We start from the raw sequence: 14,119 nt of genomic DNA on the forward strand, positions 1-14,119 counted from the left end.
CAGAGATTCATTAGCTGCTTTTCTTTAACGCATAGTTGCCTACTCTCCCAAATTGTCCGGGAGACTCTCGCATTTCTGGGAGAGCAGGGCAACCTCCCCGGTTTTCGCCCCGCAATAGATAAATGGCGGGGCTTAAATACGCAAATATTGTGTAATCTTAGTCCCGCTGTGATTGGGCAAAATTCTGACAACCATTTAGGGGGGGGAGGGGGCAAAATGATGTGATTCATCAAGCCCCGCCCCTGCACGCCCACCTCCCCCCGGATCTCCCTGAAGCCAACGAGGAAAAGTTGCAAGTATGATTTTACCCCTTGATGTTGTATATAGTATATTTTATTTTAGGATTTATATTTGTTGCAATTTTTAATTAAAAAAATGAACCCTTGCAAAAACTACAGCTACTTATTCAAAATCATAGAAATGCTATCTGTGCCTACTTTCCCAGTTTCTAGTTTTATTGTTACTAATTGATAAAATTTGTATTATAGATTAAGATCACTAAATTTACTGCTGAGTGTTTGGCAAACCTGTTTATGTAGTAAAGTGAGCATAATTTGAACGCGTTAATAAAATATGCAGGACAAGCTACACATCATTTTAAAAGTGTCAGTTTATATTCCTTGATTTAGTATTTACAATTTATGTCAAGGAGCATAAAATAATAAAATAGACGGTGACGTGTGAGCTAGACTCTAGCTGCTAGAGTAGACAACAGCTGTTGGCGACGTTATAGTCAACAATATGGCGCTGAACTTCTAGCACTAGGGATTAAAACGTTTACACTTGGCACATGACGATTCCGCGTTCTGTATGAACTTTTACAATAAAGCTATTGAGGAACAACTTCAAGCCATTTTGTGGTAGATAATAGCCTTTAAATACAGGAAAGTCGATCTACAACAAGATGGACGCCGCACTACGAGCTATGCTCACAGTAGCTGTATTCTACTGACATTTTGGTAAATACAGTTTGGCACTCTAGATTTCGTAGGTTGATAGGAGTTGACAGTGGTCATTTCACATTTCTGGACTAATGGGCACTGCCTCTTGGGTCATGTATCCTTAAGCTGCATGCTCAGTTGTGTGAGAAGCCGGGGAAAGTAACAGTAAGTAATATGGGTACGGTTATACACGTTACTGTAGAACGAGCTGCAGGCTGATAATGATGTAAACTGATGCACAGAATAGAGTATATGAAATGCTGAATTTATATGTGAATGCTGTGTGGTAAACGAGTAACTGAAATAAAATGTTTGTTTTTTTCCCCAGCATAGATGATAGCTCACCAACACTGGAATATGCAGACTGTGACATAACTTTATTACAGGGTGGACTGGCATTCATTAACACCAGTGATTCCCTTTTTTTCCTGTAACGCCACTATATCTATGTTAATGAAGATGTATAAACTTTTTGCAAGTAGACCAGGAGACATGAAAATTAATGAGGGATTAAACATAAGTGAACAATTAGTAGGTCGTTATTTTTCACTTACATATTATTTCTTCATCCTGCAGGAAGAAAGTGTCAACTAACAGCACTTAGTTGTTCAACCAGTGTACAGGTATTGTGATATATTGGTTGTCAAACCCATTGAAAGGTAATATGTTAATATGGCTCCACAAGCATCAAATTGTTCTGTGCAATATGATCATTTAAAAAAAAAATGTTTTGTTTGGATTGACAAATGATTAAAAACTATCAAATCTTGCAATGTATTGTTTGTTAGACTGTTCAGAAAAATGTTTTGTCTATGAAAGTTTTTGTCAACCGTTGTTGGTGAATGGTGATGTGGGTGTATATATGTGTATTTTGAAATTATCATTATATGTAGTTTTACACAGTTTGAATAAATGCTACCCAATAACATTTTATATAGGTTGTTTTGTATATGGCAAAATTAGTCCCTATTCTGATTGTCAAATAATTAATCAAGCACAACCAAATTGAGTGAGTTTGTCCAGTTTGTGTACCTCATTGGTATTCCCAGCTGTTCTGAATGTCCTGACACCAAATAAAAGTATCAATGTGATATATAGTTGACCTTTATAAATGGATATATGTTCAGAAGATTTACTTAAAAAGATAATTGTAAATGTATTTAATCCTGTAAAGAAACATTTCATAAATATGTCAAACAGGCATGGTTCAACACAAAGTAGGTGAAACTAATTTATCATGGGTTCTGATTTATTCTTTGTAAATACATTTGTTACATTGGTAAATTGGTTACCACAACATAGTGATTGTAAACCAATGTAATAACTGTGTTTCTGACCATCAATAGTTGTGATGTCAGTCAGTCGAGTCGTGCAGTGTTTTTCGCTCCAATTTTCAAAGGAGCCCCCAGTAACTTTGCAAAGTACTTGTGTCATCCTTAGATGTTCTATTTCCATAAGCAGTCATGATTAGTTAGACAAGTAATGTATAACTTAATGGGAAAATTGTTCTGCAAATTTTGTTTAGTTTCTATTTGGCAAGTAACTTGAAATGTCAGCTAAATATGTGTTTCTGCAGTGATTGTACAATGATGTCCACATTTTGCAATGGTTAGTTTTGTAAATGTTTGAATTGCGTTAGATAATGCTTTACAGGCTAAATAACCCTTTTGTTTCTGGCCAAATTTCTAAAAAGTTCTGACCAAAGTCTGATCTGGATTACTAAACTATAGGACTGTCATGTTTGACCTGTATTCACGAGTTCACTCCATGTCTAGGATATTAAAGAACCAGACACACCATATGTGACGATGCCCAAAGGAAAAGGCTGAAGCCCAAGTTTGTTTGGTTGCACCTCGCTTATGGTTTAGTGGCAATCTGGCCTGGTATAGTTTACTAACCTAAATGTATTAATGGAATTGTCCATTTCCCTATAACTGCCCCATTTTATGCCCTGACCTAACCTTGTAGAAATTAGGTGGACCCCCCCCCCCCCTTTTTAACCTGATTTCAAATGTCTTTGATTTCACCACTTTAATTCATAGAGCAGGAGCATTTGAACTTCAGTTTATCAGATCGGGATAGGCTGCATCAGCACATATATTAAACACACAGTTTGTAATTGATTTTGATAAATTATACCCTCTGTTTTTACATTTTTTTTTTTCTGTTTAGGAGATTAAAGTCCTGTTTTTACAGAAGATAAATGAAGCTAAATCCAGTCATTTCCAAACTGGCAGGAAAGAGGGTGGTATTGGCCAGTGCATCTCCTCGAAGGCAAGATATACTTTCCAATGTGGTAGGTACCTTGCGTTGTTTACCTGTACCAGCACAGTAATATTCACCCTGCAAAATGTTACTCGCAACACCTCTTATCTGACCTTATATTCACGTGTAGTTTATTCACAGTACTATAAAAGAGCATTATTAAGTCTCTACATTTGAGGTCTGGCAGTCCAGATTAGTTATTAGTGATCCCTGTGGTGAGCATTCTTTTTTGTTTTGTGTCTGTTTGTATTTCATGAAATAAATGCAGGTAAATGCAGCATGGACACTTGATAATAACATGCTTAAAGAGCTTTCAATTTTGAATAAATTATTTTTCTTTATGCAGAAATGTAAATAGTAAAGTGTTAATAAAATTTGTTTTCGAGTACTGAAAAGAGCATAGAAAAACAGGATGCATTATATGCATATGCCTTCACTGTGCTTGAGAGTTGGGTCACATACTGCTCACTACTTACTCCTGTGAGGCTTCCATTTTCAGTTCTTCTGCTTTGCTAGCACTTGCGAGGCAGGGAAGCTGTAGCATGAGAAGGAGACCTGGGAGTGAGTATAGAGCAGAGGCAGGGCATTTACATATAGTGCATGGTGTTTTTTTGGTACTCCCCAGATCAGAGATGTACTTTTTAAAAATTCAAGTATGAAAAGCACTTGGTCACAGTTACAGAATTCAACATGGTGTGTTACAGCTGGGAGATGGCTCATGCCATTTCAAAAACAGGGTAACTTATGAATGAGTCCCTCAATCGTTACTGTAACATCTTTAGTGTCTTTGTGGAATGTAGATGAACCTAATGATACAGTGCATTGCATGGATTTATGCAGCAAAATGTGGAGTGTGTAAATTTTACACTTTATGATGGTCATATGCTGTGGTATAAGTGTAATGCTGTGGCAGAATATGGACATGATCCACAGAAACTATTGCATGATAAGCCATCTTTGTCAACTAATGTAAATTACTTCACAATCTCCTTGATGTGGAGATCAAGATAATATATAAAAGCTGGGACTTGTGTGTGTATTCTTACAGACCACTTTTTTTATGCTGCATGTCTGTCTCTATGCATGTGCTCCAGGACCCAATCTTTATGCTCTGCAATGTGTCAGCTCATGGGGTCCCAGCTTTTCCCACTGTATAACTCAGTGGTGGTGGGGGGGCATTTATGAATTTTCTTTTTGAAAAATGGGATTGATTACTTGTGTTAATTATTTTGATTTGCACTGGTTTTCAGAACTGTTCCCTCTGATTTCCTACTTGCTTTTATTCTTTTTTTTGTTTTCTGATTCTTCTTTAACTTGCTGGTCACATAAGGGGACAACAAGGGTCATATGGCAATTTGTTTTAGGCACAGGTACAACTACTTGAGCCACTGAGTAGCAGCCTTGACCAACCGATAAACCTGGATTCAAACACTTTTCATGCCTTTTTGGATGTGGGAAAAGTGATAGAAAATGATAAGTTAAAATTTTCTAAAATACTGAAACATTCTTTTCATTGACCATTATTCCAACCCATCATGTTGCATTTTTCCTCAAATGACCCTTATCCCATTATGATTTACACCAGTGCCTGTATCACTGTTGGGAGGCCATTGCTGTTAACCCTAAATCAGCTGGCATGCTCCTTCATATAATTCATTTGCTGTTTACTGCAGATGTGTTGTTCCCCTCCTGGACACTAGATCAGTACTCTGATGCAAAGAGAAAGTTATCCATAGATGCTATTACCATGCGTTAAAATGGTGCTCGGGTGACATTTGGCATGGTGCACACTGGTGTGTTCTGCAATGAGTGACTTCCTTGTTGACATATTTATAATATAGGATATATATATATATATATATATATATATATATATATATATATACACATATACACACACGAAATGAAGAATTGCACTCTGTCCTTGGTAATTTGTGCATAAAAAAAGTTTTTTTGTACAGTAAATTATACTGCATTGCTAGGCAATGGTTAAAAAATATGCTGCTCTTTCAGTAGACCGAAGACCTTTAGTCTTCCAACAAAATGATAGTGAGTCTAAAATTGGCAAGGTTTCAAAAATTTTGTACAGGAAAACCCTGCACAAAAAACATGGTCTCCTGTCATTGAATTGTCACGATTCATGGAGTACCTGATTGCAATGACGCAGTGCCTGAAGTATTTTGTTTATAAACGTGTCTGTTAGTGTCTTGTGTGTTAGGAAAGCTTATTGGAAGAACCACTAATCTATGAGCTTCCCTAATACATTCTGACAGCAGACCCTGGCGCTAGTAAGTCTCTTGACGCGTACCGAATCAGCTTTACTAGTTTAGAGAATGGTGCTCTGTTTTTGTTTTGTGGGGTCTTTTTGTTTTTGCCTAATATTGTTTGCAGTTCTCCTTTCCTTTTAATTGTATTATTGGATAATGTGTGTACATGTGTAAAGCATCTCTTCTTTACACAGGGCCTTCGCTTTGAAGTGGTGCCATCTTGGTTCAAAGAGACACTTGATAAGTCATTGTTTTCTGCGCCCCATGAATATGCTGTTGAAACTGCTAAACAGAAGGCACTGGAAGTCGCCAGGAGAATGCACATGGTTAGTTTGATGTTTCAGTATTTACTTTTTGTTTTGTTTTTTTTGTTCTTTCCGGAAATGGAATGTGTCGCATTTTAACGTGATAACGGCAGTGGCATAAAATTATATCCACATCTGGACATTGTTTTATACAGTCATGGCCAAAAGTTTTGAGAATGACACAAATATTATTTTTCACAAAGTCTGCTGCCTCCGTTTTTATGATGGCAATTTGCATATACTCCAGAATGTCATGAAAAGTTATCAGATGAATTAATTTCAAAGTCCCTCTTTTCCATGACAATGAACTTTAGTTTGCCTTGTGGTGTCAGGTATGTCTGGAAGCGCTTCAATCTGCTGGAGAGAATAGACACAGACCAAGGTTCTGTATGCATGAAATATTCTCTGTTTATTGATACAAATATACAAGATTTTATAACCTTCTGAATATATATGATTTATACATCATAAGCATACAATAGTCTATGGAATGCGCTGCGGATTAACTATCTCACGTATTCTTGAGGTGTTTAACTTTCTTCCCCTTCTAAGGCCAGATTATTCTTATCACAAGGGGGGCTCGAGGTTTATCTCCTGACTGCCGTATCCAAGGTCATGGGCGTAGCCTTTACGCAAACCTTGCAACATTCTCACTGGAATTCTCTATGTCCGCTTAACCTCAAGGCCGTGGGCTTACATCTTGCAAAACTGTATTTCAGCGGAAAATGTCTAACCTAATATATCTATGCGAGTTACAAAAATGGATGAACAAAGGCTTCATGAGGCCTTAACGAAAATCATATTTAACAGCTTCATCACATCTTATACCTTTGTGGAACAACCCTAGATTCTGCAATTTAGATAATGAAAAATTTTAGGTTTTTAAATGATCTTCATCTCATTTGAAGACTTACACTTAAGATTTAATCTTTTAAGATCCCATGTATTTAGCATCTTCAAATTCAACACTTCTACCAATCATCCTATCTAAGTCCATCTCAGAGACCACGTACAGTAGTAGAATGCCTCTGCTTTTTTCACTCCGGATCTAAGTGTTACATTTCTACCCTATAGAATCTCTTCATTAAGCACAATCCCTCACTCAAAAAGCCTCCCGAATTGAAGTGAGTGTCATAATTCGAGAATCGCTAAAAGTAGCTGAAAGGGAGAGCACAGAATTAAATGTAATTGCTGGATGTGTACTAGGACAAAATAAAATGTACTTAAAAGGTATTACAGGTGGTATTATACTCCAATTAAATTAAACTTTTGTTTGCCACCACCTCGGACCTCTGCTTGAGGAAGTGCTCACAGAAAGGCACACTATATCATATCTGGTGGTGGTTTTAAACAAAGTTTATGAAGCTCATCAAAGACGTTACTAATGTAGAACAGCCTACTCTTGTTCCAAAGTATGTTTTTCCTCCTTTGCTCATACATGGAAATGATCATTGGACTACTTAATTAACTTCTCACATTTTCAACTCTGTCAATTCCCAAGTAGCAGAGGAATGGAAAATTCAGAATGACTATTAAATCTGCGATCAGCTGAATTTTTCACATACATAAAATGGATTTTATGAGTAGCATCCTAAACAATATCCTTAGTAGAATATGGTATCCCAAGCGCTAATTCTATGGGATAAGCTCTCTCTTTTCATAACAGAAGCACAAGAAAATTTCCTTTTTAAATGCATATGGTATTCTCATATTGCCCTCACACAACTGACTTATCTATAGAGACAGATGCATTTTCTTCCCCTCTCCTACTCTTTTCGAGGGCCTCCCAAACCCCTTTCCATGTCGCATATTCTAACCTCCTTTGCAGAATAAGATTTGTGCACAATAATATTTATGTAATGTAATATTGACTGTATAATATGTACCACTCTAATGTGTGCTACCTTATTCCTAATAAAATGTTGTGGTTTTTTTTTTGTTTTTTTTCTTAAAGAAATACACAGTATAGAAATTTGTTCATGCTTTGTATTTTAATCTTGTTGACTTCAGGCAGATGATGATTATAAAAGCAAGAATTTAAAGTGATGGGGGGAGATATTTACCGTACTCTAAATAAGTTTGTATTGTGTTTCTTTTTTTTTTTCTTTTGTCCAATGTAAATACCAAATATTTTGTTAAAATTAACCATATTTATAACAAAGGGTTTATTTTTCAATCATGTGTAAGGAGAACATTATCAGAAATCAGTCTGCACACATAACTTTTTACATAATTTCTTTTAAAAAAACCCATTTCTGCCGTAGGATTACTCATTTTGAATAATTGTCGAAACATACTGTATATTGATTGTAGACTTTCACTATATATTTCTCACTGTATGCAACTGTTTGCTTTTGTTTTTAGAAGCACCTTAAAACTCCTGATATTGTCATTGGTGCCGACACTATAGTGGTAAGTTGGACATTAAAATGAAATCACTACGTCTAGTATTAAAATACACTGGACACTGAACACAATGTTTTTTTGTAATGCTTAAATCGGGATGTTCTTAATGTGTACTGTACATAAAATGCAAGTTCCAGGCATGCATACGTTTTAAGTCATCGTTATCAGTTGGCACTTACACCTGCCCTGTAGCTGGTGCAAGTGATGTGGCTAAAAACACATACCTGAGATGCCCAGAGCTTAAATCGGACGAATGTGTGTGTGTGCCCAGCCTTTGCACAGCCTTACTGTGTACATAGCATACATGCCCCATTCTACCCTTCAATAGTAGGCAATAGAAAGTGTCATGTGTTTGGACATAAATTGCATTCACTAATGTAAAGTTTGTTTGAGCATGGTCAGCGGTAATTTCACGTAATATACGGCATGCAGTGGGATTTACGTCCGCAGATGAATGAGGCCTACTATGTTTACTTGGATTTTTTCCCCACTTAACAGGTAAATATATTAGTAAGTATTGAGCACACATGGCATTAACGAGTGATCCTAGCATCTGCATGCTTTTTGTTCTAGTGACTTTGTATTTATACTTTTGTGTTTGCATGTTTGGAGCAAGTACTGTAGTCTCCTAAGTTTCTGTCAAAGAATTCCGGTAGACTCTTTCCTGCAGTAGTATTGAGAGTATCGGTACAAGTGTGCTGTTCAGTGTCTACTGTAACCCATCAGTACAATACTGAAAATATTTTATGTATTGCTCTTAATGAGCAATGTTATATCTATTGCAGTAAAGCATATTACAACAATTAAAAAAGAGCAATCAAGTTTTAAAAGTTTGGGTGCATTGAAACACTTTGAACGATATAAGTTGTACTTTGTTTGCATGATGATTGCATTATCATATCGCTCAACACCTGCAACTGTAATATGTTCATTTAAATGTCCCCCTCCATTTGTGATAGTGATGGCCAGGGTAAAGGAAGAATGGAGCATTAGAGTGAGTTAATATGTTCCCTTAAAGCTAAGGAACCTAATCTGCATATTTAGAATGGCATCTGGTAAGCTTTTGCATATTAATTTCACAACTATACATTTTATGTTAATATATAGCCACACATCTTCCTATGGTATTATTATTCATTACATAAATGTGGACCTTTTCTGTGTTCGTTATGAGCTAGCTGCTTCTCTCCTCTGAAATTTGCTGTTTATCAGCAGCTCAGCACAAGTCTCCCCCATGGGCCCCTTCTTACCTGCTTTCCCTCTCAATTAAGCACACATATTCAAAAGCAATGTGATGTTAACTAAATGTGGCCACCGCTTTTATAATGTTTTAGTAATAATCATAGGCACAAGCTGAAATGTCCAACACATCCTGTCTTTCCTGTTTATCTTGCAAGAATGGGGTTTTAGGTGATAAGTCCTGGTAAGTGATTTACAGGGATAGGGATGGCTGAGGTTTAAAACGGCTTTTTTTCTTTTTGTCTTCAAAAAAGGTGCATTATACTCCAGGGGTAAATATATTAACTTGCACTTTTTACATGCAGCTGATTTTGGGCGACTTTGCAGGGTAAATTTAAAGCGGCAATAGCTTTAAAAGGCAATAGTTGCCTTTTAAAGCTATTGACGCTTGAATTTTTCCTTCAAGGTCGCCGAATATCGGCAACTTGCAAAAAGTGCAAATTAATACATTTACCCCCAGGACTTTTGAAACAGCCTACACCGATCAGCCACAACATTATAACCTGACAAGTGAAGTGAATAACATTTATTTCTCTCGTTAAAATGATACCTGTTAAGGAGTGGGATATATTGGGCAATAAGTGAACAGTTGGTTCTTGATGTTGATGTGTTGGTAGCAGGAAAATTGGCAAACATAAGGATCTTAGTGACTTTGACAGGGACCAAATTGTGATGGCTAGACTGGGTCAGAACATCTCCAAAACGGGGGATCTTGTAGGGTGTTCCTGGTATACTGTGGTTGCTGAAACACTTAATGCTGGCTATGATAGAAAGCTGTCTGAGCACACAGTGCATTGCAGCTTGCTGCGTATGGGACTGTGTAGCCGCAGACCAGTCAAAGAGCCCATGCTGCCCCCTATCCACTGCCAAAAGCACCTACAATGGGCATGTGAGCACCATTACTGAACCATTGAGCAATAGAAGAAGTTGGCCTCGTCTGATGAATCACATTTTCTCTTGCATCCTGTGGATGGCCAGGTACCTGTGCGTTGCTTACATGGGGAAGGAGACAAGCCAACGGAGGCAGTGTTATGCCCTGGACAATGTACTGCTGGATACCTTGGGTCCTGACATTCATGTGGATGTTACTTTAACACGTGCTATCTACTTAAACATTGTTGCGGAACAAGTACACCCCTTCATGACAAAGGTATTCCCTTAAGGCATTGGCATTTTTCAGCAGGATAATGTGTTCTGCCACACTGCAAAAATTGTTCAAGAATAGTTTAAGAAACATGACAAAAAGTTCACGGTGTTGACTTGACCTTAAATTTCCCAGATCTCAATCCGTTCGAATATCTGTTGGATGTGCTAGTCTGAGCCATGGAGGCCCCACCTCGCAGCTTACAGGACTTAAAGGATCTGCTGCAAAAGACTTGGTGCCAGACACCACAGGACACCTTCAGAGGTGTCCATGCCTTAACGCGTCAGAGCTGTTTTGACGGCGCAACGGGAATTTCCCCAATTTTAGGCAGGTTTTAATGTTGTGGCTGATCGGTGTATACATAACTTCATGAGCTAAACTCTGAGCTTTTTGAACAACTGACAACAGATACACTTTAACCAAGGGATGCAAAATTCTGCTGTATTGGTACACTGTAGTGAATACCAGTGTGCACAACTGCAGCCTATTAGATGGCATCCTGGAGACTGTGTTAATGTTTCAAAAACTGAATTAATAATATTCCCACCCAAAAACAGAAGCTTCCTGCCTGACATTTCTATTTCTGTTGATAACATGACCATAAATCCCACCCCAAAGCTCGATGTCTAGGTGTAAACCTTGACTCACAACTATCGTTTATTCCCCACATCAACTCTACATCTAAATCATGTTGCATACATCTAAAGACTATTTCCAGAATACGCACATATTTCACACAAGACACCGCAAAATCCATAATTCATGCACTCATCATCTCCCGCATCGACCATTGCAATTCCCTCCTTATTGGTCTTCCCAAAGTCAGGCTTGAACCCCTACAATCTATTTTGCACGCAGTGGCTAGATTGATTTTCCTTGCAAACCGTTATTCCTCTGCTGAGCCACTCTGTCAGTCTCTACATTGGCTGCCTGTATTTCAACAAATCCAATATAAAATGATTATACTAACATACAAGGCTGTCAATAAATTTGCACCGACATACATTTCCTCACTTGTCTCAAAATATCTCCCAACTCGACACCTCCGTTCTGCACAAGCTCTGCGTCTCTCTTCCACTCTCATCACATCCTCCCAGTCTCAGTTACAGGACTTTTTTCGGGCTGCACCAACTTTGTGGAATGCCTTCCCTCGCACAGGAAGACGTTCCTCTAGTCTTCAAACCTTCAAATGTTCTCTGAAAACCTACCTCTCCAGACAAGCTTATGATATTCCTCAACCACCATCTTAATCTCCCTAGGTTCCCTATTACCACCTTTTACACAGCAAACACAAGATGACAACAACCCTCTGACCAACATTGCTACACATACAGCACACTCAATACTTTTACCTTTGCATTCTAGCTAGTCCAGTGTGCAATATGATATAGCACATGCCCTTGTGTTTCTAACTCCCATTGTCCCATAGATTGTAAGCTTGCAAGCAGGGTTCTCTTACCTCTCTGTCTGTATCTATTACCCAGTATTGTTTTATTAATGTTTGTTCCCAATTGTAAAGCGCTACAGAATTTGCTGGCGCTATATAAATAAATGTTGATGATGATGATCAGTAGTATAACAGAAATATTGATGATATTTTGCGCATGAGTCCTTAGTTTTTGGAACTTGTCATTACACAGGGGAGTTCTTGTAGAGATTCAGCTGTCATGTAAAGTCACCAATTCTAAATTGATGAAGAAAATTGTGACCATTATGTTTTCTGTCTAACTTTTATTCATGATGGTTTTCCATTTAAAAATAATCACACATTATTTCCAGGACATTCCCCCATCTAACAGCTTTCCATATAGCAATTTAAAATGGTTTATGCAGTCTTGGGATGAACTAGTAAACATTCACACAAACTAGCAAACCTAAACTAATGTTGAAATTAACCATGCTTGGGCTCTATCTATCTATACCTCCTGCTGTTCTCAGCAGCCCTATAACAACTGGAAACAAGAATGACATTTATACACCGAATTAGCAACTGTGGCTTAAGTAGTGCAGTTATTAGTGCAAAGCAATTCTCCTACTTGCTAACACAAAAATAGTGAGGAAATGTTCTTTATTTTTGTTAGTGTTTATTGGATTTGCAAAGTGTACAGTATATGGGGAGCGTTGTGGGTAGGGGACATTCTTGGGAGGAGGGAGGTAATACAGGTGTGTATATATAAGAACAGATGACGAATAAGATATGCAAGATACAACATGAGTGTTGCAAGGCATACAGCAAGTCCTTTGGTTGTCAAAGTCAGAGATTGTGTTTGCTACTGAGATCATATGGAATTATTTAAAGTAGGAATGGTTGGGAAGGGGAGGGGTGTGGTGTTAGAAAAACTTCCTCCAGCAACCTGTCTCAGGTCAGCCATGGGCTGTTTAGTGTGTGGTTAAAGTACTACTTCCAAATATTGGTATACTCGCCTAAAGTGTATGTGACTTTGAAACTTGCAAGACAGAGGGAAAGTGTGGAGTGAAGTATGTAGTTGAGAATAAAAGCAATATATTCCATGGAATATATTTGCCATAGAATTACCTTCATTATCGGTGGTGGTAGGTTTTTCCATGCAACTGTGATTTACCAACTTGCTGCATTTGTTATTTGTCTGATGAGTTTACTCATTATTTTTTAAGATAATGGAAGGGTTTTTTTATTGAGACATCAGGGACATCAGTAATCGGCTGTCAAATTGCAGCCCAGAATCCTGAGTGCCCACCTGTCAACGGTTTCTCTAGCATAAATCTTTGGTTTGGGGATAGATGGCATGCAATCTGAAAGAACATACTCTTTACTTTAACATACTTCATATCCAAATCTGTCTGACATACTAGGAGTGTTACATTACTAGTGTGACAATTAGATTTTTGCATTAGCATGCACAGTATAAATCATAACCTAAAACCCGTCCACTTTTATGCATGTATATTTAGTTAATTATAACAACCTTCTGTCGTTTTTCTACAGACTCTGGAAGGTGCAATCCTTGAAAAGCCTTTTGACAAACAGGACGCGTATAATATGCTGTCAAGGTTGGCAACTCTTGTAGTATATCACAGAGTTCATTTTTACTTTTTGTATTCGAATGTATGATTTCTCACATGTCTGCTTTATCAAAAATATGCAGATACATAACCTGATATTTATTTTTGCTAATATTTTATCTGTTTTCTGAATGGTATATGAAAGATAACACAAACCATTCTTTCTTACCATATCTTGTAGGTTGAGTGGTAAAGAACATAGTGTCTTTACAGGAGTTGCAATTGTACATTGCAGAAGTCATGAAGGTATTATTTTCATTTTATTTTGTATGTTATAGCACATCCGCATATTGAAGACTTGGAGGTCAATTTATCAAGCTGCGGGTTTGAAAAAAATGGAGATGTTGCCTATAGCAACCAATTAGATTCTATTTATCATTTATTTAGTACATTCTACAAAATGACAGCTAGAATCTGATTGCTATAGGCAACACCTCCACTTTTTCAATCAGCTTGATAAATTTACCCCTTTTATGTAGGCAATTAAAAAGCCACATCACCATGTATTTA

At 37.4% G+C, this 14,119-nt stretch overlaps 1 protein-coding gene across 4 annotated transcripts in view; it reads left to right on the top strand.

Moving 5' to 3' along the window:
- The first annotated feature begins 897 nt into the window (after positions 1-897).
- ASMTL (acetylserotonin O-methyltransferase like) overlaps positions 898-14,119 on the top strand; it is a 33,248-nt gene continuing 20,026 nt past the window's right edge. The window contains exons 1-7 of one of the 4 annotated variants that reach the window (XM_075196495.1): positions 898-959; positions 1,518-1,564; positions 3,114-3,237; positions 5,668-5,799; positions 8,143-8,190; positions 13,533-13,597; positions 13,791-13,855. In XM_075196495.1, coding sequence (XP_075052596.1) covers positions 3,145-3,237; positions 5,668-5,799; positions 8,143-8,190; positions 13,533-13,597; positions 13,791-13,855 — 403 coding nt within the window. In that variant the 5' untranslated portion in view covers positions 898-959; positions 1,518-1,564; positions 3,114-3,144. The other 3 variants (XM_075196496.1, XM_075196494.1, XM_075196497.1) reach the window with 3 other exon arrangements.

Source organism: Mixophyes fleayi, chromosome 2 (genome assembly GCF_038048845.1).
Source record: "Mixophyes fleayi isolate aMixFle1 chromosome 2, aMixFle1.hap1, whole genome shotgun sequence".
Taxonomy (NCBI): Eukaryota; Metazoa; Chordata; class Amphibia; order Anura; family Limnodynastidae; genus Mixophyes; species Mixophyes fleayi.